At 46.5% G+C, this 18,818-nt stretch overlaps 1 protein-coding gene and 1 non-coding gene across 2 annotated transcripts in view; both read right to left on the reverse strand.

The window, feature by feature from the left end:
- The window catches only part of NKAIN1 (sodium/potassium transporting ATPase interacting 1), a 45,328-nt gene that overhangs the window by 3,283 nt on the left and 23,227 nt on the right, over positions 1-18,818 (reverse strand). Inside the window, exon 5 of the mRNA XM_066638792.1 lies at positions 17,925-18,006. Coding sequence (XP_066494889.1) covers positions 17,925-18,006 — 82 coding nt within the window. The remainder of the gene's footprint in view (positions 1-17,924; positions 18,007-18,818) is intronic.
- LOC136661848 (U6 spliceosomal RNA) lies at positions 8,729-8,836 on the reverse strand. Its single transcript, XR_010794950.1, has one exon. It is a non-coding gene; the product is annotated as a U6 spliceosomal RNA (small nuclear RNA).

Raw genomic sequence — 18,818 nt, forward strand, 5'->3', positions numbered from 1 at the left:
GGAAAGGGCTCAGCTGCATTGTCTAGTTCTGCACACCAACAGGCACACACGTGTAAATGGCATTCCACATTCCTAGGAAGTCACCTCCACCATTAGTCTCCAGCACGACGCTCAACTCGACTGAGTTTCTTCTCAAAGTCGCAGCTGCCACTCTGCTCTAGCTATACACAGCGAACTCACTTAACACCCCAACCGACACGTGTCACCATCGTTCTCACGTTCAAACGCCTCTAGGCTCTGCAGGCACTTCGTCGTGTCTCTCAATGCCCCCAAAAAGAACTCCCAGTTGCTGCTGCTGCTGCTGCTACCTTGCTGAAAGTAAACCGGTCTGACCTGTTCTTTTCCCCCACACTCCGATAGGGTGTTTAGCCACTTCTAGTGCTAGGCAATGGGCAAAGTACAGAGCCATGCCTGCAAAACAGGGGATCGCCTTCCAACTTGCATTCCTTTATCCTAGGACAGACGTCACACCCTCTCCCTATCAGTAAACCCATTTGCTAATTAGTGTAGATACTTGCAATGCATTAGCATATATGCAAATTTTGGGTAGTCCACTTTTTGCACACCTAAGCCTCCCCAAGTGACCAAAATCATCCCTACATGATGAAGCGAACAAGTCCACAGATTGGGACTACACGTGTGCTGTGCTGTGCTGTGCTGTGCTGTGCCACCTACCCACCCACCCACCCACACAAGCATCCCTTGCATAGGTCCACTGCAATTAGCTCTGTAGGTACAGAGCACTACATGTTGAACAGCTGTGGACTACGACGCCCAAGATGCACCGCTCTCCCAGGATGTAGACGCTGTTTCTTATTTCGCGCTGTGCATGCCGGGACTTGTCGTTTTGAAGTGTTGTTAAAGGAACAGAGCCCCCCCAAACTTGAGAAAGAAAGGGATGGGTGATGGCAGAACAAAGCATTAGGGAGGGGATTTGATTCAGACAAGGACTTATGGTCTGATGGCAGTTTGACAGTTGTGTTAGTGATACTTTTCACAATATTTGAGTTTGTATCCCTTCTTCTTAGAGGAAAGAGGTGAACAGACAAAGAAATAGAAACATAATTACTGGGGTTTGGGGAAACAAATGTATTTATGCTCAGTAACTTAAAAGTAACAGCTGCAAAGTTTCAAAGAGGAACTTTTAACTAGTAAAGATCCCACTTTCCATTTACATTCCATGAATTGAATACCATGTAGGGAAGATCAGGAAAAAAGTTGATCTTTCAATTCACCTTTTTAACACATCCTGGGAATTTATTTCTGCATTTAAATTGCCTTCACTGAAAGCACAAGCTATGCACGTCTACTCAGAAGCAAGTCTCATTGTATTCAATGGGACTTACTGTTGGATATGCTTTGACCTGGGAGTAAGTTCAATTGAAGTCAATATGCAGTGTTTCTCAAACTGTGGGTCGGGACCTACTAGGTGGGTCACAATGCAGTTTCAGGTGGGTCTCCATTCATTTCAATGTGTATTTTATTTTTAATTTATTGCACTTGATGCAGTCATGTTATGTTAGCCCAATCCTAAGCTGCCCAGAGCTCTGGGATGCTGCAGCACTGAAAATGGCTGCCGCTGCATTCTGATCACAACCTGGCAGCCATCAACGGCTCTTCAGAGAAAGGGGACATTCGTAAGAGATGTTCGTAAGAGAAAGGACTCCATTGTGATAAGGCAAGTAGCCCCACAATGGAACTACTTGATTGTACGGCAGCCCAAGAATCAAGAGCCTCCGTGTCGGGCCACACAACCAGACACAGAGCTCAGGATATCCCTCCTCCCAACATGGAACACCTCCTCCCTGCCTCCCTCCATGTCCCAACCTACCTCTCCACCGCCCAGCAGTACGCTGGGCTGGCTCCAGTGCTGGGCCAGTGCACATTTGGCACAGTGCCTTATGGCACATTTGTGACAGTGTGCACCAGTGGTAGGCTGGCACACACTGTTTAGGATTGGGCCCTCTGATTGCATTTGGGGAAATGTTACAGATCTGTATGTTTAACAGGCTATATGCTTTTAACAATATGCTTTTAATAACGATTGTCAACGCGGCTTACTCCTGAGTAAGTGTGGATAGGGTTACATTCTTTGGGATGTTTGGGGAATTTTTTTATTAAAGAGATCATCAACTGCTTGGGAGGGTTAGGAGGGTCCTTTATATTAAATAAATTTTAAACATATACTTATTGTAAACTTTTAATTTACTTCATTGGTTTGATTTTGTCATGTTAAAAATCTTCCTGCTTGATGATGGCACTTCAGGCCATGAGATCACTTCCAGGTTAATGACATCACTTCTGGCAGGTCCCAACAGATTGTCATTCTAAAAAGTGGGTCCTGGTGCTAAAAAGTTTGAGAACCACTGCAATAGGATTTACTTCTGAGTAGATCTGCATAGGCTTGTGTTGTGAACACCCTCATTAGACATTTCTTGCTACGCTGAGCAGGTCGCACTTGCTGAAAATTGGGAGGGGAAAAATCAATAATTCCAATAATTAAGCAATGGGCAATCGAGATACTTTGAGATCACCGAAGCTGAACAAATTAATTGCTGAAATATGCTAAAGGAGCTCCAAGCCTGGAGAAAAATTGACTCAATTTATAGGGCTTTTGAACACATGTAATTATATTGTAATGGAATACAGCATCTCCTTTTAACTCCATCTTTAATTTGTTTTAATTATAGCACGTTGAAACTCCAAGAGGCAGGGCAGTGTTAAAAAAAAGAAAGGAAAAGAATAGAGCTTGTCTAAAACAGAACAGAAGTCCTTTGCTGGATATATCATTTTTCACATCTTTCCTCCTCTTCTGACTTAATCCAGAGCCCTAATAGCCAACCCAAATAAGAGCTCTTGAAACACTTCCAAATGTTAAATTGACAGTGATAATTCTCCTGAAGGAAAGCATTCCAGCTTGGAAGAATGAAAGCGCAATGTTCCATTCCCCACATCCTTCTACTCCTACCTCTTTTCAAGCTGTGGTAAAGAAGGAAGGAGGTTGTGGCAGCATTAAAAGCCATTTCTGCCCAATAGGCAACAGGGACCAAATAGAATCATAGATTGGGAGGGGCCTAATAGGTCACCTAGTCCAACCCCCTGCCTTAGACCTGTGGGTTGGGCAAAAATGGGTTAATGGAGCAGATCGGGTCAGCTATAGCTACTTATCATGTTGACTATGTGCTACCTCCAGGTTCAGAGGCTGGAAACCTCTGATGGGACAACATAAGATGAGCCTTGCTGAACTAAGCCAAGGACGCATCTAGTCCAGCTTCCTGTATCTCACAGTGACCCACCAGATGCTTCTGGGAGCACACAAGACAACAAGATATCCGTATCCTGTTGCCACTCCTTTGCACCTGGCATTCAGAGAGAGGTTGCCTCTCAAACCCAGAGGCTGCATGTAATCATGTGATGGACTTTTCCATGAACTTGTCCAAGCCCCTTTTAAAGGCATCTAGGCCAGCTGCCGCCACCACATCTTGTGGCAAGGAGTTCCACAGATTAATTACATGCTGGGTAAAGAAATAGTTCCTTTTGTCTGTTCCACCTCTCCCACTTGTCAATTTTAGTGGACGTTGCCTGGTTCTGTTGTTGTGTAGGAGGGAACAGGACTTCCCTGTATCCGCACCAGGCATAATTTTACATGTCTCAAACATGTCCCCCTCAGGCACTTTCTTTCTAGACTGAAGAGCACCAAACACGTAGGCTTTCCTTATAAGGGAGGTGCCCAAGCCCACTAATCATTTTGATCTCTCCCTTCTACTCCTTTTCCAGTTCTACTATCTCCTAGTAGAATGCCTTTTTTCTTCTGCCATGGTCCTCCCTGAGACACCTGGCTGACCACAGTAGAAAACAAGATACTGGACTAAATGAGCCATTGGTCTCATCCAGCAGGGCTCTTCTTAAATTCTTAACTCCATTCTACAAAGACTTGTGCAAGAGCCCTGACAGCACTATGCTTCTTATCAGTTATAGTGCTTCCATCTGCACAAAAGGTTTTGCAAGAGGATACCCAAAAGGGAGACCATTCCTGGACTGACTTTCAATTCTCTTTTGCAGTGAGTGGTCTAACAGTAGGCATAAATAGCCCTTCTTTCAATGGAAGCCACCAAAGACCATATCTGGATCCAACCCAACCTATTTTTTTCTAGCCTTACTGTCTTCACCTTATGCAGAAATTGTATCATTGAGGATACAGTGATGTTATCTCCTCCACATGCTGCCCACATCCCTCCCATGTCACCACCCCATTTGCTGGTTTACGCCTGTGTAGTTGCACAAGGGTTGGAGGTTCATCAGCGTAGTATGCGCTGGCATCGGGGACCATCGGAATAACTTGGGCTATGCTTGCAGGGCTGTTGTCGTGGGCATTTACGGGGGTGGGGGTGGGATTGTGGTTAAGAACAGCCCCACTGGATCAGGCCATAGGCCCATCTAGTCCAGCTTCCTGTATCTCACAGCGGCCCACCAAATGCCCCAAGGAGCACACCAGATAACAAGAGACCTCATCCTGGTGCCCTCCCTTGCATCTGGCATTCTGACATAGCCCATTTCTAAAATCAGGAGGTTGCGCATACACATCATGGCTTGTACCCCGTAATGGATTTTTCCTCCAGAAACTTGTCCAATCCCCTTTTAAAGGCGTCTAGGGTAGACGCCAGCACCACATCCTGTGTCAAGGAGTTCCACAGACCAACCACACGCTGAGTAAAGAAATATTTTCTCTTGTCTGTTCTAACTCTCCCAACACTCAATTTTAGTGGATGTCCCCTGGTTCTGGTGTTATGTGAGAGTGTAAAGAGCATCTCCCTATCCACTCTGTCCATCCCCTGCATAATTTTGTATGTCTCAATCATTTCCCCCCTCAGGCGTCTCTTTTCTAGGCTGAGGAGGCCCAAATGCCTTAGCCTTTCCTCGTAAGGAAGGCAGCAGGCCAAATAGCATTCATGGTGCCTGCTGTGGGTTGGAAGTGATGTCATTAAGCAGGAAGTGGCATTGTTAAGCAGGTGATGACCAGAAATAAGCACATCACTTAGGAATTCAGTAGCTGCAAATGACAGAAGGTATCCTTGTATCCCCCACTGATAGCTGAATTTGCAGATACAAGGGAACGCCCCCCTCCCACCCTCCCAAGACGAGATGAACAGGCTGTGGAAGACCTTGTGTATGACACCCATGGCATTATATACCAGGGGTGTAAAACATAAGGCCCAGGGGCCAGATGCAGTCCCCAGAAGCAATTTCTCCATCCCCCGTTATAATTAGGCTCTCTTATAATTAGACTCTCTCATATCTTGAAATTACCAACAAGATTTGCGCATTTTCTCTTCCGTCATTTGCAGCTCATGAGTTTCTGTGTGAGAACAAAGAACAGACCATTTATTTCTGGCCATTATCTGCTTATCTGGTCATTATCTGCGTTGGCTCAGTCATGTTGTGAGAATGGATGATGGCCGGATCCCAAAGGATCTCCTCTATGGAGAACTTGTGCAAGGAAAGCGCCCTACAGGTAGACCACAGCTGCGATACAAGGACATCTGCAAGAGGGATCTGAAGGTCTTAGGAGTGGACCTCAACAGGTGGGAAACCCTGGCCTCTGAGCGGCCCGCTTGGAGGCAGGCTGTGCAGCATGGCCTTTCCCAGTTTGAAGAGACACTTGGCCAACAGTCTGAGGCAAAGAGGCAAAGAAGGAAGGCCCATAGCCAGGGGGACAGGCCAGGGACAGACTGCACCTGCTCCCAGTGTGGAAGGGATTGTCACTCCCGAATCGGCCTTTTCAGCCACACTAGACGCTGTTCCAGAACCACCTTTCAGAGTGCGATACCATCGTCTTTTGAGACTGAAGGTTGCCAACATGATTATCTGCTTAATGACGTCACTGCCTGCTTAATGATGTCACTTTGGCCCTCAGCAGGCACCATGAATATTAACTTCGGTCCACTATATGGAATGAGTTTGACACCCCTGCTATACTCTATGCTGCTCCAATAGGCTCATCAGACAGGCACTTCAGTGTAACAATACATAAGAACATAAGAAGAGCCCCGCTGGATCAGGCTAAAGGTCCATCTAGTCCAGCTTCCTGTACCTCACAGTGACCCACCAAATGCTTCAGGGAACACACTAGACAACAGACACAACCTCTGTGGCCTTTTCAGCCACACTAGACGCTGTTCCAGAACCACCTTTCAGAGTGCGATACCATCGTCTTTTGAGACTGAAGGTTGCCAACATGATTATCTGCTTAATGACGTCACTGCCTGCTTAATGATGTCACTTTGGCCCTCAGCAGGCACCATGAATATTAACTTCGGTCCACTATATGGAATGAGTTTGACACCCCTGCTATACTCTATGCTGCTCCAATAGGCTCATCAGACAGGCACTTCAGTGTAACAATACATAAGAACATAAGAAGAGCCCCGCTGGATCAGGCTAAAGGTCCATCTAGTCCAGCTTCCTGTACCTCACAGTGACCCACCAAATGCTTCAGGGAACACACTAGACAACAGACACAACCTGCACCTGGTGCCCTCCCCTGCATCTGGCAATCAGAGGCAGCCGACTTCTACCTTGCGCATACTTACCATGACTTGTAACCCAGGATGAGCTCTTCCTCCAGAAATTTATCCAATTTCCTCTGAAAGGCACCTAGGCAAGATGCCATCACTACTTCCTGTGGCAAGGAGTTCCACAGACTAATTACATGCTGGGTGATTAGTCTGTGAAACTCCTTGCCACAGAAACCAGTGATGGCATCTTGGCATACAACCCAGTTCCTTTTGAGAAACAATTGTTTTTGCCATTTTATGTTGTGTTTTTCTGCCATTTTTGTTGACAGAAACCTGAGTCTTGCAGGGGAGGATACAAATGTTTCCAACGAGCGCATAACACTATTTATGGGCATGCTTACTGTTCTACTCTAGAATGCCTTAAATCAAGGAGGTACTTGAACAGGTCAAAATCTCTCTGTGTTCACGTTCCTCAAAATCCCACGGGGTTAACAACTGCCACTGCTAAGCCTGCGGGTAAGTTCTGAGAGTCAATAATTTGAGGCCTTCTGATTTATGGTTTCTGCAAACTGTTTCCTAGAATTCTTGGGTGTTCACTGGAAATTCCTGAAATTCAGGATGAATCAGCCACCCAGTCTGTAGCAGGGGATGATGGAATCCAAAGACAGGGAAAACAAAACTTAACCAATGTCATTCTTTGTCCATACATATTCGTCTCACCTTTTCTCCCAGGGACTCAGTGTCTCCCCATTTTTATTCTCACACAACACCCCTGCCGGGCAGGCTAGGCTGAGAGATCATTGTCATCTTGTGAACCAGCATGTCATGACCTGAGCTCAGAGTTCAACCTTGAGGAGGAAGAGAACACATGAATAGAAGAACCAGCCTTGAATTCTGGACCTGAGGCCACCAGCCAGGAGACTTCCAAGTCTAAGACCCCAGAATGGTAGACTCCAGCATGCCCAGGCTCAGAATTCCTCACCAGTGCCCAGAAACTTTAACTTGCACCAGAACCAGCCCACTCCCTCCACTTCTCCTCTCTCTCCTTCCACATTCTGGATTGGAAATGGAAGGTGGGGTCAGACAGGAAGAGAAATTGTGGAAGGAAAGAGAATGCTGAGCTAAGGCTCTGGAGAGAAGAGCAGAGTCTGGCATCTCATCAGGTGACAGGTAACATCATATGCAGGTCTTGGGCTGGCCTCTCTCTGCACCTTGCCACCAGGTCAGGAGGAATGCAACAGCATTAGGAGCTTGAAACACCAAGTGAGAGGGCTGACCCCTTTATGATTCCTCCACTCTCCAGCCAGGAGACACCTGGGGAGGGTTATGTGGGCCTGGAGGTGTGTAAGATCTCATTTCTCCTTTGGCCTTTGTTGGAGTAAGTCAGGGGTGCCCAAACCCTGGCCTTGGGGCCACTTGCGGCCCTCAAGGCCTCTCAATGCGGCCCTCAGGGAACCCCCAGTCTCCAGTGAGCCTCCGGAGATTTGTTGGAGCCCACACTGGCTCAACACAGTCGCTCTCAGTGTGACGGCGACTGTTTGACCTCTCGCATGAGATGTGGGATGAGGGCTCCCTCCACTGCTTGTTGTTTCACATCTGTGATGCAGTAGCGGCAGCAAAGGAAAGGCCAGCCTTGCTTTGTGCAAGGCCTTTCCTTTTATAGGCCTCGAGCTATTGCAAGACCTTCATTCATTCATATAATTCATCTTTAATATATTCATTTATGTAAACTTATGTTAATTTATTCAAATTTTAAATGTAAATTAATTATTTTCTTCCCCGGCCCCCGACACAGTGTCAGAGAGACAATGTGGCCCTCCTGCCAAAAACTTTGGACACCCCTGGAGTAAGTTATCCACTCAGAGCTTTCCAGTGGTCTTCAGCCTTGCCTTGACCTATTGAGGGCACAGAGCAATGAGCGTAGAAGCCTGGCTGCGGGGCTGTGCTCTGAGCTTTCTATGGGAGCTCTTCAGCAAAGCTCTGCTGGGCATCAACCCATTTTTGCACACATTTAGTCTTTGTGGTGTATATGCAACATTGGGCAGAAATGGCTTTAAACTGCCTTTCAGTTCGTGCCTTAAGGCCTGCTAGCAAATGGTGCTTCACATCTTATGTGCATGAAGGGCTGGCACTACCATGGAGCAGGGTGAAGCAAGCCCCTTGTGGGCCAGCTCTGGGGGGAGAAGGGGCAGCCCTGCATAGCATGCAGAGGAAACAAAGTGAAATGGCACCAGTGGTTTGCGTGTCATCCTTGCGCAGGGGCCATGCTAATCTTCTCTGTATCGTTCCAATTTTAGTATATGTGCTGCCGAAGCGAGCACTGGCACCAGTGGTTTGAGTCACCCGGTGCAGGAAGCCAGCGAGTCGCCCCCCATGAGGAACTTCCTCCCATGCAGTGGGCGGGGCAATGCCCCAGGTGGTGGACATGATGATGTACCATCACACACCCCCTGCTGGTTTTTGGGCTGAGCTAGACAGACTAACAATTTGATGCTATATATCCACCTAAGTGGCCATCAATGCCAGGGCAATGCAATCAGTTGAATCGCTGTGTCTGGATTATATCCATGGTGCCACCTCCCCATGCGTGGAACATCAGTCACCCTGACTGAAACCTTACCATTCTTTCAAAAGGCATTTCCACATGGCGAGCTGCTCCTGGAATATGGATATGATTGCACTTTTCAGTGGAGGGCTAGGTGGAAACCTGAGGTACTGTGTCAAATGCCCTCTTAGGCCACCAACTGTCACCCCACAAGGACATGCCATGAGTTCTCGTGGCAGTGAAGCACACAATGTCACGGTACCCAATGACTTGGAAGTGACATCACTTCTGGGTCACCTCCAGATGCAACCCCGCCGGCCATGTCTGGAGGTATTCTAAGGGCCAGAGAAGCCATGCACTGCCATGTCTGGAGGTATTCTAAGGGCCAGAGAAGGCATGCACTGCCTCTCCAGTCCTTTGAAGGCTTTCTAAGGCCTCCAGAAGGCCTTTCTAAGGCTTTCTGGAGGCCTTCTGAGGGCTGGAGAGGCCATGACCCTTGGAAGGCCTTAGAAAGGTACTTTGGTTTTTTTGGAACAACCAGAAGTAGTTTTCTAAGACCTTCTGGATGTTGCTCTCAGGCTTACAGAAGACCTTACAATAGCCTTCTAAGGGCCAGAGAGGTCACACATGCAGGGGAGTTGTAGTCAGGGTCAAAGAGGCAGAGGCTCACCTACCTCCACTGACGGCACGTCTCTGCCACCCCATTCCTCCTCCCATTCCCTGATCGAAAAAAGAAGGAATGGCAACACAAAGGAAGTGTGGAATGTACGACAGTGGTAGTCTGGAGTATCAGAGACACTCTAGCCCACCACTCTCTTTCATACCGCAGAGACCCTCTAGCCTACCACTCTCTTTTCCATACTTCCTCTTCTGCTCCGTTGCCCTCTTTTGTGTTTGATATCCCCATGTATGACGGATGTGAGCCGATTTACAAAAACTGAAAATAAATAAAGCAAGTCATGGTCTTTCAAAAACTGTGGGGGAGGGGCAGGAGAGAAACTGTCTTGAGGAAAAATAAGTGCAAAAACACCACCCATTTTAATGCACAAAATCAGAAAGTACACAAAATCCAAAAACAGCCATTAGTAGGTGAAACATAGTCGACTTTTAGAGTTACAGAACAGGAAAAAAAAAAGTCTTGACATTACAAATACAAGTTTATTCTAAAAAACAAACAAAAAGAATCAAACCAAGCAAAAAAAGATTTCCAAGCACCAGTGCCTAAATCTGTGAATTTTATTTTATTTTTTCTAAAAAAAAAAGAGGACGGGAGGTCCATGTGCAAGGGAAAATTGATTGACTTTCTACCAAATCTTGATTCGTGGCAATTTGGAGCACAGCTTTCAATAAACACACATGCACACACATTTTTCTCAGCACAGAGGATAGGGCGGCATTGCTTTGTCTCGTTTTTAAACAGCGTTAAAACACTGGATTGATTATTCACTCACGATTTCATCTTTTTGCAAACTGGGGCTGCAACCCACTAAGAGCCCAAGCCTATGCATGTCTACTCAGAAGTAAGTTCCATTCAAGTCAATGGGGCTTACTCCCAGGGAAGTGTGGATAGGATTGGGCTGTAAGGCTGCACTCCTGGGCCTGCGAACCTGGAGTCAAGTCCATCAAAAACAGTGGAGCTTCCAAGGAAATGGGCATAGGCTATGCATCTAAAAAGGCTTTGTGGGATGCTTCTGAGAGCCTCTCTTAGGGCCCAATCCTATCCAATTTTCCAGTGCTGGTGCAATTGCGCCAGTGGGGTGTACGCTGCATCCTGTGGTGGACGGGCAGTCACTGGGGCCTCTTCAAGGTACGGCAACATGTGTGGCTGCATTGTGGCTACACCAGAGCCAGCAAGTTGGATAGGATTGGGCCCTTAGTCCCTGCTCATTGACTTGCCTCTCTCTTTGTGCAAAGGGTGGCAGCTTCTTTTGACCAGGTTTCGTCCATTATGCCGATGGTCACCTCAGGCAGCAGTCTGATGTGGGTGGGCGGGAGGGTGCCCATCTCTGCAGCTCTTCATTGCTCTTTCTCCTCCTGTTCCCTGGATTCAACAGGGAAAAGGGGAGCCGAGCAGGAGAGAAGTGGATAGGAGACACTCTTGCCCACCACTCTCTTCTCCTCCACAGTTTCTCTTCTGCTCTATCCCCCTTTCAAATCCAGGGAACAAGAGCAGTATTTGATCCATCACCAGTGTAGGCATCAGGAGATCTTGGGTGGGCCCCCTGTTAAAAGGCTGCCAATTTCCCCCACCTGGAAACCAAAAAAGTCACTTCCTTGATTTTGGCCTGCACTGGATGTGGAGCAAATATTGCAGGTTCTCACAGTGACATGCTGGTAGTGTCTGCTTAAATGAAACCAGAACCCCACAATCAAGTCCGTTAGCACCTGCTCCGCAAAACATTCCTATACAAATCAACAGCATGCTTTAGGAAAGCAGGCTTGCTCTTGAATGATGGAGGACTTTCCCTGCAGTGGTCTCTAACATTAACATGGTAAAGAGGAAATGGGCTGTGGCTCAGGGGTACTGCATTCCAGAGACAATTCCGGGCATCTCCAGGTAGGACGGGGAAAGTCCCCTTTGAATCCTGGAGAAGTCAGCATGACAATTCTGAGCTTGATGGACCAATGATCAGTCTCAGGACATGGCAGCTTTATTGGAGAGGCAGTGGCATCAATAGGGTTTGAGTCACCCTGGTGCGGAAGACCAGCGCATCAACCCATGATAGACCTCTTCCCTTGAAGTGGGTGGGGCAACAACCTGGGCAGTGGGCGTGGTCATATACCATTGCCCCTCCCTTGTGTGTTTTTTTGTTTTTTGCTATAACTTTTGATAAAATAGAGATATTTCAATGCGGTTTATTTCATTGCATTCTATATGAAATTACACATTGATTGATGTATACCATGATGGTATTATTCAAAAATACCAAGATTTAAAAAAATTTTGGCCAGTGGAGGTGTCACCCCCCTGTCGGTGCACATCACCCAGTGTGGCCCACACCCCCTAGCAACGCCACTGGGGAGGAGCCAAAGATCAGGGGTGGGATCTTTGCCTTACATGCAGAAGGTTCCAGGTTTGATTCCCAGCAGCACCTCCAGGAACGCCTGGGAAAGATTCTTGGCCTAAACATTATTACCTCCCAGAACCCACCCGCAATATTCATGTTGTTTTTGTGTTGTTTTCTTTCAACGGCCCTCCTAACTTTTCAAAGCAAAAATGTGAGAGTTCACAAAGGGCCAACAACTGCTGTTAACACATTAGCGCAAACCAGGAAATTGGCTGTCATGCACTCGGCTGGAGGAAGAATGCAAACTGGTTTCACTTAGCACCCTTCACCAGGAGCAGGAGAATATGATTCATTTGGCAACGCTCCCCAAGAACAACGGCAGGCTTGGCCTGCTCTGAAGGTGTACAATAAGGAGAAGCTGCTCTGCTGGGGGTGATGGGCAATCAGGGAGAAGTGGAGATCATTTGGCAGGCAGTTCAGTTTCTCCCTTATTACCATTATTTAGGCTGCCATCCAAAACACATTAACAAAGGAGCAAGACCCATTTTACTCCACAGGACTTCCTTCTGCCTAAACATGCTCATAATTGCACTGCTAAAAGAGTTTCCGAGAGCATACAGGTGGAGAATTGAGGGACACAAACTGGATGTACGAAAGGATGGAGTTAGGATGTCAATATTTTGCACATGCATTAGATCCTGGGTCAACCCCTACCATGATCAGGTGGCAAGTAAGTGAGGTGATTCTGCATTGCCAGACTGCATCACTCTCGCCCCTGAATGAATAACTATTTCTTATATCCAAGCAGTGGCGTTGTTAAGAGGATGAGGGGCACTCGGGCCACACTGGGTGACACGCAAAGGGGGTGTGACACCACTCCTGGCCAAAATGTTTAAAATCTTGGTACTTTCAAATAATACCATCATACATAATTCCATGTGTAATTTTATGCAGAATGCAGTGAAACAAACCATGTTGATATTATCTCTAATCTATCAAAAGGTAGGTACCGCCTAAGGAGGTACATGGGGCGGCAGCAAGAAACAGGGCCTTCTCAGTAGTGGCACCAACGCTATGGAACGCCCTCCCCCTTGACTTGAGAATGGCTCCCTCTCTTGAGACTTTTCAGCGAGGCCTGAAGACCATGCTGTTTAAACAAGCCTTCTGACTTCATGGCCTTTTTAACATCTTTTATACATCTTTTAGTTGTTGTTTTTTTACAGGCCTGATTCCTCTATGAACTGCTGTTTTATGCTCTTTTTTATTCTGACTTTTATCTGACTACTGTTTATGGTTTCTGTTAATGTGTTTTTAATATGTTTTTAATCTGTTTGTTAAATTATGTTTTAATCTGTTTTTAATATGTTGTAAGCCGTCCTGGGTCCCTTTAGGGAGAAGGGCGGGATAAAGTTTATTATTATTTTATTATTAGAGCCAAAAAAAGCAGCTGGGGGGGGGCAATAGTGCATCACGATGCCCACCACCGGAGCATCACCCTGCAGACTGCATGGGAAGAGGTCCATCATGGGGGCGACACACCAGCCTCCTGAACCAGGTGAGGCAAACACCAGTGTATCCAAGACTTGGGTGGGGGACAGTTGCAGGGAGCAGGACTTAAGTTTCAGGGCAATGCGTTCTAACCACAAGCTGTATCATTCAGTGTCTGGTCAACGACAGCCCCAAGCCCCCACCACCCTCAGCCCTGATTTCATTTCACTGAAAAATGGCAGTAACAGAAATGCACATGCTGTACCCTTCTTTGGCCACAGGAGGGCGCATTGGAGCTGCATACAAATACTGTAGAACCACCTTTCGAGTAGCTGCTCTACTAGCTTTCTCACCATGTTCTGGTGGGACAAACCACTTCCTCTCCAAATACAGTCAGCAAAACAGAAATAAAAAACATAGCAAGAGAAGCCAGCTGTGCACAGTTCTGATTGGCCGAACCCCGGAACATCACGGACACTCCCTTCTTATCTCCAGAGAAGAGCTGAATTTAAAAAAGAAATTTCACTCATTGAATAAATGTGCATACTGCACTTAAAAGCATTAAAAGGGCCAATGGCCCGTCTTCAATATTGGGAGACGGGGAAGAGACCATCCGTGACTGAATCAGCATTAAAATCGCTCATATATACGTCTCTCCATCTTTTGCATAGTGAAGTTGGAAGGAAGCTGGGTTCACCCCATCGAATTAAAAACCACAGCGGCCGCTGTTGTGATGGCACATCTGTACACAGCCTGATGAGAACGAGCGACGGCATAAGAATTGCTGAGGTTTTGTGGTGAGAGAGTTCCCGTACTTTAGAGTAAGCAAACCTTACATTTGCCCTTCATGCAAATGGAACTCGGTACAGGAAAAAGACAAGTGGCAATGAGCGGGGAAGAGACTGTTGAAATGAAAATCATTTCTGCAATCCTGACCACACTTTCCTGAGAGTAAACCCCATTGAACAAAATAGGACTTACTTCTGAGTAGACCTGGTTAGGCTTGTGCCCTTGGTTGCACAGGAATGGGGCTACTTGCAAGGCCCAGCCTAGCACTGTGAAGCTTACAGAGAGACAAGAAGCTTGTCCAGACAGACAAGAAGCAGTGGCGTTGCCACCGGGGTGCAGGGGGTGCGGGCCACACTTGGTGACACACACGGGGGGGGATGACACGAAAAAAATTTAAAAATTTTTAGAATCTTGTTATCTTTGAATCATGTTATATATCATGTCATATATCATTCGATTCATAGTTTCATGTAGAATGCACTGAAACAAACGCACTGAAACATGTCTATTCCAGCAAAAGTTAGAGCCCAAAAACCAACGGGGACAATGGTGCAACACCACCTGAGGCATTGCCCTGCCCACTGCATGGGAGGAGGTCCATCATGGGGGTGACACACTGGCTTCCTGCATTAGGTGATGCAAACCCTAGTGACACCACTGATAAGAAGCGCCCAGTGACAGAATGCAGAACTAGTTCTGGGCATTCCTTGGAAAACGGCTTACGGGCCAAAGTAGATGTGGTGTAGCAGGTCTATGCTTAGGAGCTCCAAAGTCTTTTTTTTTTCATCCAAAAAGCAAATGTGGAAATGGAGGGGCTATTTGAATCACAGCAATGAGGTGAGAGAGGAAGAGGCAGAGGAAGATTAAACCCTGTCTTGGCCACTTCCACAAGTTAAATTCCCACCCTCACCCCCCATGGAGGGGACAAATGTACAGGAACAATTATTGCTTTCGGGGGCAGCAGAAAGTCTGAACACAGCAAGCTACTTCAGGCCGTATTTGATCCTTAGTCCATGGAGCCCAGTACAGGTGTCCTTCCATATCTGCAGATCTGATATCCATGGTTCTCTGCAGGCATGTTTCTTGCTTTTACAGAACATATATGAGCAAAGCAACAAGCAGGCAGCCTGCATGCTAGGGGGACATGATACGAACATTCTGATCGTATTTGCTGGTCTGACTGATTGTTAAATAAAAAACAGAAGGTAATGGGCACATTGGGGGGGGGTTACACTCATAGGGTCCCTATTTGAACCCAGTCTCTGTATTTGAGGGGCCTGAAATGGACCCCCATGGATAGAGGCAAGATGTCTGTATTGTTCCAGTGTTTCTCAAACTGTGGGTCGGGACCCACTAGGTGGGTTGTGAACCCATTTCAGGTGGGTCCCCATTCGTTTCAATATTTTATTTTTAATATATTAGACGCGATGCTACCATGGCATGTGACTGCACTGGGGAAATGTTACAGACCTATACTTTGAACAGGCTACTCTGTATATGCTTTTAACAATGATAGTAAATGGGACTGACTCCTGGGTAAGTTGTGGGTAGGATTGCAGCCTACGATTGTTAAAAATTTTCCTGCTTGATGATGTCACTGCTGGTCATGACATCACTTCCTGTGGTCCTGACAGATTCTCAGTCTAAAAAGCGGGTCCCAGTGCTAAATGTGTGAGAACCACTGGTGTACACTAATCAAGAGTGACTCTCCAGGGTTTCAAAAGGGGAATTTTCTCAGCCCTACCTGGAGATACCAGTGGTAGAACCTGGAATGATCTGAATACAAAACAAGGGTTCAATTATACCTTCTTCCCGCTCTTCCCTATCCTAAGGTTCAGGTCCAAAGTGCCTCTCTCTGCTGCTTTGTAAAAGAATGGGCTCTTTAGCCATACCCCTCTGTCATGTCTAATTTCATGACCCCCAGTTAGAGGAACAGAGACAAAAAGAGGAGGCATTGATGGACAACAGGCATATGGGAATGCCCAGAAGTTAAAAAAAAATTATTGAGTCCAGCTGATGCTCTCGGTGCTGGAGAACTTAGAAAAGTGATTTGTGATATTGTTCAGATCAAGGGGGGCTGCACACACACACACCCTTTTGCAAAAGGACCATCCAAAGAAACAAGCAGTTAATCCAGTGGACACACAGGTCCTTCTTAGACAAATACCTGAACACAGGTTTTAGCCTCCTATCGGAAGCATCGAGTCCCATCTCACCTTGTACCATGGCCTTCCCAAAACAGAAAATTCACCATGCCAGATAGCCAGGTGCTTGCCAGATGACACAAAATATTCAGTTCTGTTGTTGAGATTACAGAAATATTTTCCTTTCCGGCTTGTGCTCGATTTTTTGTTTTCTTTTTAAACTGAGGTTCATTGAAACGGTCAAATGACCAAGAAACATTTGGGGGAAGGAAGACAAAAATGACAGCAACAGATTTAAGACCCTGGTCAACCCTCTCTTTCTTAGATTTCACAAAACGTCCCTCTTTATTGCAACGGATGGATTATCTTGCAGTGGGAGAGCACTGCAAAGCAGCCATTTGCTCAGGAGTAAACGAGACCACAGGAATGGACCCAGAACAAAGTTTTTCTTTAAAAACAAAACAACCAAAAAGACTGAAAAAAAAATCTTCCTTAGAAAGCCCTCTCTGAAAATCATATTGCCCAAAGCTTGAGGTTCTTTCGGAGCTGGAATTCCCAGCTGCACAAATAAACATTGGCCAGCAGGTGGCGCATTGAGCTTTCCTTGGTTCCTCAGTCCGGTTTGATCCTTGATCAGCGAGTGTTTGCACAATCAACACTTGTCCCTGGTGTTTCAGCCCGTGCATATAAACTCTTGTGGCTACCTAGATGTTAACGTGGCATTGATTTTTTTCTTAGAAGCAAGATGGAGGTCTCTGGGCAGCTCGTTGACCACGTACGATCCCCGGCGGAGATTTTTCTGCCACCACCTGCCTTTGGTACCATTCTGTTGCATTCCGCATACTGCTTCGTTCACATTTTTTTTTTTGCACAGCTCCCAAAGGCCAGTTCAGTGCAGGTAATGAAACAGTTATCCAGAGCTGGAAGAACAGAACAGAGGAAAGATGAATGGTAAGCAAAAGTCCAGGGCTGATGTTAAAGCACACTACGAGCCGCAAAGCACGTAGGTCTTGGTTTGAAATCAGGCTCTGCTAGGGGCGTTGCTAGTGAGGTGCACACCTTGTGACACGCACAGGGGGAGTGACACCACTACTCACCAAAAATTTTTTAAATCTTGGTATTTTTAAATAATACCATTATGTCATATATCAATTGTTGCGTAATTTCATGCAGAATGCAATAAAACAAACCAAATTGAAATATCTCTGTTCTATCAAAAGTCATATCCAAAAAACCAGTTGGGTGGGGCAATGGGGCATCCCCTTGCCTGGGGTGTTGCCCTGCAGACTGTATTGAAAGAGATCCATCATGGGGGTGATGCGCTGGTCTCCTGCACCGGGTGAAGCAAACCCTAGTGACACCCATGCTCTGAGTTAAGGGCATTGTCCAATAGCTCCTTATGCATCCCTGTTTCCCATGTGTGGGAGATACTCACGTATACAAAGGCTGTAGCTGCAAGTGTGACATCTTTTGTGGTGCCTGGTAGCCATAGGAATCAAATCCTCCAATAAAATCAACTGTGGGATGGAAAGACGAGACATTAGTGTTTGAGAAAGACCTCTTCAACACAGATATTGCATGACTGGTACAGGAACACTTGGCAGCGGTGGCCTTACTAGGGGGGTGCAGGGGATGAGAGTCACATGGGGTGATGCACGGTGTGTGTGTGTGTGTGTGTGTGTGTGTGTGTGTGTGTGACACCAGTACTTGGCAGAATTTTTGAAATCTTGCTATTTTCTAATGATACCATCCTGTTATATATCCACCGATGCATAATGTCATGCAGAATGCAATGAAACAAACCACGTTGAAATATCTCTATTCTATCAAATGTTATAGCCAAAAAAAAAAAAAACAGTGGCGGGCAGGGTGATGTTGCATCACGACACCCACTGCTGGGGGCCTTGCCACTCCCACTACATGGGTGAAGGACCATCATGGGGTGACGCTCGTCTCCCGTATTGGGTGTCACAAACCCTAGTGACACCACTGCTTGGCAGACTTGAGATTTGTCCTCCCCCATCTAGTTTCACTCATTCCTTTTTTGTACCATCGCAGCAATTCATTTGTACAGGGAACTGCTGGCTTGATTCTTTTTGCTCTCCAGCGCCATCCTGGTAAAGGCTGAGAAGTGTAGCAGCTTCTCAGTCCATTTGAATAGGGGATTCCTCAATAATACTGGCCCTGGAGCTTATATAATTGCTGCCTTAGGCAAAGACTCCTCAGTGTGAATAACTTGTTGGTCAAAATGTGTGTGTTGCAAACTCCTGAAACTCAGCCTTGCTCCTGTTCGGATGTCCGTCTCTTGGGTTGCTGACTTTGGAACCTG

This window comes from Tiliqua scincoides, chromosome 10, assembly GCF_035046505.1.
Source record: "Tiliqua scincoides isolate rTilSci1 chromosome 10, rTilSci1.hap2, whole genome shotgun sequence".
NCBI lineage: Eukaryota > Metazoa > Chordata > Lepidosauria > Squamata > Scincidae > Tiliqua > Tiliqua scincoides.